General features: G+C 41.1%; 1 protein-coding gene across 2 annotated transcripts; it reads right to left on the reverse strand.

The window, feature by feature from the left end:
* Positions 1-885: 885 nt before the first annotated feature.
* Positions 886-5957, reverse strand: LOC138003096 (putative peptidyl-tRNA hydrolase PTRHD1). Of its 2 annotated transcripts, none has more exons than XM_068849038.1 (3): positions 5912-5957; positions 4877-5095; positions 886-1071 (listed from the first exon to the last, which is right to left on the reverse strand). In XM_068849038.1, the coding sequence occupies exons 2-3, from the start codon at positions 5072-5074 to the stop codon at positions 901-903; spliced, it is 369 nt and encodes a 122-aa protein (XP_068705139.1). In that variant the 5' UTR covers positions 5075-5095; positions 5912-5957; the 3' UTR covers positions 886-900. The 2 variants fall into 2 exon arrangements, with proteins under 2 accessions (XP_068705139.1, XP_068705138.1); XM_068849037.1 differs by lacking the exon at positions 5912-5957 and adding an exon at positions 5772-5905.
* Between the last annotated feature and the right edge of the window lie 1543 nt (positions 5958-7500).

The following is a 7500-nucleotide window of genomic DNA, read 5'->3' on the forward strand; positions in this document are numbered from 1 at the left end:
ATTTTCTGGAGGATCCAAATCCGCGAAAGGGGATCCAAATCTGTTGTGACACCAGAAAGAGGACAAAACGTGAGTAATTTTTGAAAAGCATCTTGACCTGCCAATGAGCTCTCCATTTCAGGAGTCAATCGCGAGATATCATGCACGAACAACCGGAGAAACTCGAAAATAATACGTGAAATCTTGATCTTCAAGATGGAGAGCCTACTCACCAACTCCATGCCTCTTTGTTTTGAAGAACACAAGGAATTGGAGAGTTGGGAATAAAACTGTGCTAAGTGACTTTTTGGGTGTTATTATTTTTTTAACTTGTTCAAAAATTGCTATTTTTTTTGTCTGGGATTCCATGCAAATATTTCCAATCAGTAGAGACCATTTTGGTCTGAAATAGGGTATGGTTAATGTGCACTCAAGTCTTGCTGTGTATATTTTTTTAGAAGTTACTTCTTCATCACAAGGCGATAACACCATCAACAAACCCCCTTCACAAATTGTTACTCCAACAACTGAGATAGGGCATCAAATTTTTGGTCGCGTCTGAAATTGGGTAGGGAAAATTGTAGATTTTGGTCTGGAATAGGGGTAAGGGTTTCAGGAAGAGCGCTCCACACAGGGACAGCGGACCGTATTTTGTATTGGGGGGGGGGGGGGGGGACGACGAGCTAACAAGCAAGTGCCGGAGACGCTAACTTGTAGGGGTTCTGGGGGAATTCTCAGTCAAAAAGTTGTGAAATCTTGAAACTCGGGGCCATCCCCGGCACATCCCACCCAATTTTTCTGGGGGTACCCCCCAAGGAGATTACAATAGAAGAGTTCCTTCCACCTTTTCTTCTGCCCACTCGGTAGCTTAAACAAAGAGAGGGTTCCCAACAAAAATATCCACGATGAAGAAATACAACTTTATTTAAACAATTTCAGGTTTTTAAAAAATGGCCTTATTTGTTCCCTAGGGTAAGGTTTTGTAGCAAGACACGTTGGGTAGTTTTCTGGTTGTTCAATCCATAGTTTATGATCAATTTGATTATCTGATAAATCCTTTGATAGCTTTACAAGTTCCTCTTGACTGGGGGCCTGGACAAAAAAGATACAAGAAGGAATTAAGTTTTTGTAATGTATGCGGGAGGTGCGGTGGCCTCATGGTTAGAGTGCTCGATTCCTGATCGAGTGGTCCGGGTCCTGGCTGGGGACATTGTGTTGTGTTCTTGGGCAAGACACTTTACTCTCATGGTGCCTCTCTCCAGGACCACCCCGGTGTATAAATGGGAACCGGCAAAATGCTGGGGCTAACCCTGCGATGGACTAGCATCCCATCCAGGGGAGAGTAGAAATACTCCTAGTCGCTTCATGCTAATGAAATCGGAGATAAGTGCTGGCCTGATGGGCCTTCTGGCTCGTAAGCAGATACTTCACTTTTAAATTAATGTAAAATCAAATAAATCAGAAATAATAAGGAGTCAAAGTTCAGGAGTTCAATCCTAGGACCATGTGCTTGTTTCCCGACACTAGAAATGTTTGTTCACACACACAACCTCTGCCTAGGTGTCCAATTTAAATACATGTAAGTGCCAGTTACATACTGCTAATAACAGTATAAAAAATAACAATAATTCCGACAACAATGATACTGATCGAATAAATAATGCTTTGTTTAATTAAAAAAAATAAAATGCTTTTTATATAGTGGAAGTGAACTTAGCTATCAAGCTAGTTTACAGGCACTCCATGTGAAAGTAACAACTCAAACTTAACAGAAACATTATTAAGAACCCCAACTGGCAGAAGGCAACCAACATTATTTTAACAGTGACAATGATATTAATTAATAACGACAATAATGTAATTTTAATAACCTTGCTTGGGATGGACACTATCAAAATGATTAGAAACTTGTGCTCCCCAGTAGATTGACTGCATACAGGTGTACTCAGTAGTAGCCTGCAAATGTAGACATATTTCCGGCGGTCCTTTCTCTCCCCCACAAAGGGACGTTCATTTTCAGGGGAGAGAAACGACCGCCAGAGATACGTCTGGGTTCGCAGGCTAACTCAGTAGGTGAGAAGAGAATGGATGAAAAAAAGGACAAATTAAAATACAGTAACTATTCAGAATTACTTATTATTAGTATTATTATTATCATTATCATCATCATCATCATCATCATCATCATCATCATCATCACCATCATCATCATTTTTGTGTTTTCAAAGCTTGAATGGTCTCTGGAAGGTCTTTACTGCATGCTAAAGGGTAAGCTGTAATTTAAAGCCTCAGTCCTCTAGTACATTTCAAAGGATCCTACTTGCTTGTAGAGGCAAGTAGTGCAGCTTTTTGCCGGAGATAGACACTTGGTTTGAGTCCCCATCCTTGGTACGTACTTGGCAAGGTTCTTGCCAACATCCTGAAAACGTACAATTTCTCCTTTAATCTCGTGATACCTTTGGATCTTTTCGTTCTCCTTGTTTGTAACACCTGAGCACCTCTGTGTATCACGCACTCATTATCTTCCTTGACTATCAGGCCAATGGCCTGAATTTCATGGTCCCTCTGGATGGCTAAGTCCAATAATATTTTAATGTCTGACTCAGTACTTTCAATAACCGATTCAGGTTTATACTTATTCCATCTATCTTTGTTGCATGCTGTTTTGCAATAGACCCATTTCAGTAATTCCCAATCTGGAGGACAAGACAATGGTTGTTCAGTCCCCTGAGAGAAACAAACCTTTCAAATGCAAATTCCCTGATTGGGAATTAACGGAAAGGGGTATATTGCCCAGTGCTCAATTCTGGCTAACTTGTCATACCAATGTTTGTATTAAACCTGAGCCAGCTTGCTGCATTCACACAACCCCACTTACATACAGAAATGCATCTCACTAGATGCACACCCAATTTTGACATCCAACATGAAGTCTAAGGGCGCTTTCCTTTCGCCAGAACTGGCAGGCCAGACCTGTCATTTTGCAAAGAAAATGCAACAATTTGAAGGAACACTTGCACGATAATCCCTCACATTCTTATGGAAAAGTATATATCATCCTCGAGGTTTGTTAATTTGAAGGCATTGCAGAGTTAATCCTCCCAAATGCCCGATCTGGCCAGTCAGTTCTGTCAAATGGAAAGCGCCCTAAGCCTTTGCTACCTAGTTCCAACAATAAGGGAAGGGTAAATGGAGCTGTTTATTCTTACTTGAGCAGCATTTGGGGTACACTTTTTGACATTAATAATTGTCTGTATTCCAAGAGTGTCGTGTCATGTTGAAGTTGGGAGTTGGGGAGAAGAGCAAGGGGGACACTTGATGATGCTTATTGAAATATGTGTGCATCTAATTTGGGGAATATATCTGCACAACCCATGACCCAATGTCTCGCCCTTTAAAGCACACACCTTACATAGAGGAGAAAAGTCTGCCTAGAAGCCTAGAAGGCACGTCAGGCCGGCACTTATCTCTGGTTACTGTAGCATGAAGTGACTAGGAGTATCTCTATTCCCCCATGGATGAGATGCTAGTCCATCGCAGGGTTACCCCCAGCATTAACTTTGCTGGTACCCATTTCTACAGCTGGGTGGAGAGAGGCACCGTGAGAGTAAAGTGTCTTGCCCAAGAACACAACACAATGTCCCCGGCCAGGACCTGAACCCGGATCACTCGATCTGGAGTCAAACGCACTAACCATGAGGCCACCGCGACTCCCGCACACTGGGGAGAAACCTCCCATTAATGGTTTTATCTGTTCTCAAAATGCTATGATGAATCACTGTGTCTTTTTCAAATCTTCTTTACTTAACCAGTCCCATGATGCCTTGTGCCTGTCATCATGTCCCTCATTTGTTGTAAGTTCTGGTCACGAATGGTCTTAGCCTTCCTGAGTCTCCAATCTCCTATCTCACTGCATATTTAACATCACTCAAAGTACAGGCCTTCTTAGATCTTACTGCTAAAGGAGCGTTTTCTCACTCTCTCAAGATAATTTGCCAAACCTATCACTTTTGCACAGAGAAGTCTTCTGTGACACCAATAAGTCCACAGCCTCCTCATTTCCTAGGGACATTCTATCAGTCATCATCTCCTTCAGGGTGTAACATTCCCTAGATTGTTATTTCTTATCTTTTGTTCTGATCCATGTTCTTCAGCTAGGCTTTAGTCCAGTTGACTATTCCAGCTCCAAATTATAAGACTGATACAGCCCACATATTCATGGCTATGATGATATTTCTACCACACAACTTCCAGGTTAGTGCTGTTCCAAAAGCAGGGCAACCAAATCCCTGAATTTGTTCACCCTAAAAAATCCTTGGCTGCCCATTAGGAAACCCACTGCGACTAAATGCACGCGGTGAGCTTGGATATCCCATAGTTCTTAGAGTGCGCTTCTGTTTTTTCATGGAAGTCTGGGTTTACCAGTAAACCTTGTCATTTTCAAAATGGCGTCTTCAATCTCCATCGCCTACATGTTGGTGATATTGCTATCTGACAATATTCTGTAAAAGCTACAGATATTCAAAACACGGGATAATGCTTGACCATAGAAAGCCGACAAGTAAGTCGATGGTGCATTTTCTATTTTGGCTAGGTTGTCCCTTAATTTTTCTAAGGTGACTAGACTTTTTATTTTAACAAAAACTGGTTGCCCAGTAAACTTTCTGGTCGTCTCGGACAACATCTCTGATTTCGAGCAATGATGATGATGATGATGATTATGATTATCATCAATGTAAACTTCGCTCACTTGCTCGCTAAGGTAAGAGCTCAAGACGACTTGAGTTTTAGTTGAGGCCAAGACTAGAGGGAGCAATTTGCAGATCAAATCTGTTGTGTGTGTTTAATTGAATCAAATTAAATGCAAAACACTTATTGCAAGCAAAAAAAACCTCACCTCAAGAACAACTTTACGCATGTTATCTAATTCACTGGTATACTTGATAGTGTTTGGATCATTGCGATGGCTCCATAATGCTGCTGTACTAGCATGGCAAGCCTGTGCAATGACTGCTCCTGTTGGCCATGAGAGCAATCTCAACAGATCACCTCGGACTACGACGTATTGCACAAGCTGAGTGGAAGTCAAAGACATTTAAATGAGGCCACACAATACCTGAAAAAAAAAGCCAAAAATAGTTGGCTTCACCAACAGTCCAAACCACGACCAATGAAAAGTTTTGCCGATCAGAAAAGAAGTTTGCATTGGGAAACTTGAAATGACAATCAGAAAAATCATTGCAGTTATTATAAAGCAACTTAAGTAGCAAACTAGCCTGAAAAAATCTGGCATGTCTATTCCAAGGGTGAGAGGTGACGGGAGGGGCCTGAGGAGTGATTAGGTCTGGGTTAGTTTTGGTGATTGTTGTGATTAGGTCTGGGCTAGGTTAGGGTTAACCCTAACCACTCACATCCCCCCCCCCCCCCCCCCCCCCCCCCCCCCCCTGCCAGAAAAAAATAAAAATTAAAAAAACAAAAACTTTAAAAAACAGAGAAATATTACCAATTTTCCGGCTGGCAACCCAGTAAAATCCAGGCTTGAACGCGATTCGAACTAACTATTATTAAATTTTCATGTCCATTCGACAGTTCATGCATGAATCGAAAGAATTTTCATATACCGGTACTCTCAAAAATCATACCGAAGATTATGCAAGCACCTGGAAACTGATCCTAGAACTAGAGAATTTTGAACGCCTTGCGCAGCTTTAAAAGGTAGCCGACCCCGGGTAGCCGACTCTCTAGCAGAAATTTCAGCAAGGGTAGGAAACCAACGAACATCGAACACTTACCCAGGGAAAACCTCTCAGAGCAGAAACTCAACCCACAAATTACACAGATTCTGGGAATTGCACTCGAACACACTTTTTATCGTGTAATCTACTGGCGTACTTCGAGAGAAAACATAAAATTAAAAGGTATTATGGCTTACCTGCAAATGGTCAGCACAAGTAAGACACCATGTTATGTAAGTCTCGTGAATGGTCACTCGATAAGTGGAATCACAGGTAGCCCAAGCTCAGAAGAAAAATTCGAAGAAACAACGCTGCGCAATTTAAAACTTTCCTTTATCATTCATCCAAGCTCTTTGTTGTGCTATGAATAGGCCACTTTCGATATATTAAAATTCAACTTGAAAGAAAGGTTTTGAGGACAAAGACAAACGAAAATGTTAATATCTTTCACATTCCTATTGTTTTTGTCCTCTCTGCCTCTTCTCTGCCCAACTATCAAGCGTTAGACTGAATATTGATATTTCGAGAGTTGGACGTGCACTTACATGTCTGTTGTCTCTCTGTGATCTTTCTTTGGTAATCTGGTGCCATTCTAGATCTGTCCACTATTTCGCGAGATATCCTAAACCGAAGACCTATCTCTATTATAAAGAGAGAGAACTAGGAAACGGCTCACCATTCGATAAGCTAAGAACACCGAGAAATCGCCACAAAATATGTAGCCAAAACCCTTCAATCCGCCTGAAACTTGGCCAACGACATCTTCGAAGATTCTATAAAACATCTATTCAAGGGAATAGTCGCGCTATCCACTCTGCGAAGGAAAATTTGCCACGAAATTTTGGCCTTTATCAACATCCTTGTGACCATTAGCCGTGCACCCAAACGGTCAAAAAGGAAAGGAAAGTAACTTTATTACAGTGTCTAATCTTCTAGCGCTGTAGAGCACCAATCGGGGACGCTGTAAATTGAAATTAACAAGTTAATGCAAATCAAATCAACTTTTGGTTTTTGTAGAGAGGGGAAAACCGAAGTACCCGGAGAAAAACCTCTCTCTGCAGAGTAGAAAACCAACAAACTCAACCCACATATGACGCTGAGTCGGGGAATCGAACCCGGGCCTCATTGGTGTAAGGAAATTCATTGTAACGCGAATGACGTTTTAGCGGATCTTTCAACAAAAATGTGCCCTTACAGAGCTCAAGAATGGAACGTCAATTGGATAAACAAGACAGGCGGTGAAATTTAAATATCTGGATTCTTTAAAGCGACGCGTAATGGTCTTCGACAACAATTGCATCTTTCGGCATCGGATATCAAAGTGAGCTTTGTTTCTAGTATTTTACTAACTGTGCTGTTATGTACAACACTAAAACCAAATGGCAAATTCTGTGGTAACTTTGTCTGGTTGGTTAGAAGGAATCGATCGAACGCCTTGAATGCATTTGTGTTTACTAAAGTCGCATCTCTGTTGTCTGGCTATTTTTATTTATGTTTGCAGGCACGCAATGAAGAAGGAAGGGTTTTTTTGCCTCTAATAGCAAATACGTTGTTTGTTTCAATAAAGGGTTGTTGGAGTTATACCCTACAACACAGCATTTGATTGGTAAAATATTATTATTATTATTATTATTATTATTATTATTATTATTATTATTATCATTATGACTCTTGACAAAATAGATATGTGACGGTTTTCAGAGGTCCTGAAAAGCATGGTTTATTACTTCAAGGACCTGTGAATTGGGCTGGCGTTTGGAGCATTTACGATATTTTGGGCTGGTGT

The sequence above is a fragment of the Montipora foliosa genome, chromosome 5 (genome assembly GCF_036669935.1).
Source record: "Montipora foliosa isolate CH-2021 chromosome 5, ASM3666993v2, whole genome shotgun sequence".
NCBI classification, from domain to species: Eukaryota; Metazoa; Cnidaria; class Anthozoa; order Scleractinia; family Acroporidae; genus Montipora; species Montipora foliosa.

Coding starts and splice junctions, on each gene's coding strand:
- LOC138003096 (XM_068849038.1), bottom strand. CDS start 5,074: ATGTCTTTGACTTCCACTCAGCTTGTGCAATACGTCGTAGTCCGAGGT. Junction 1,072..4,876: donor TGCGTAAAGTTGTTCTTGAG/GTGAGGTTTTTT, acceptor TTTTTTGTCCAG/GCCCCCAGTCAAGAGGAACT.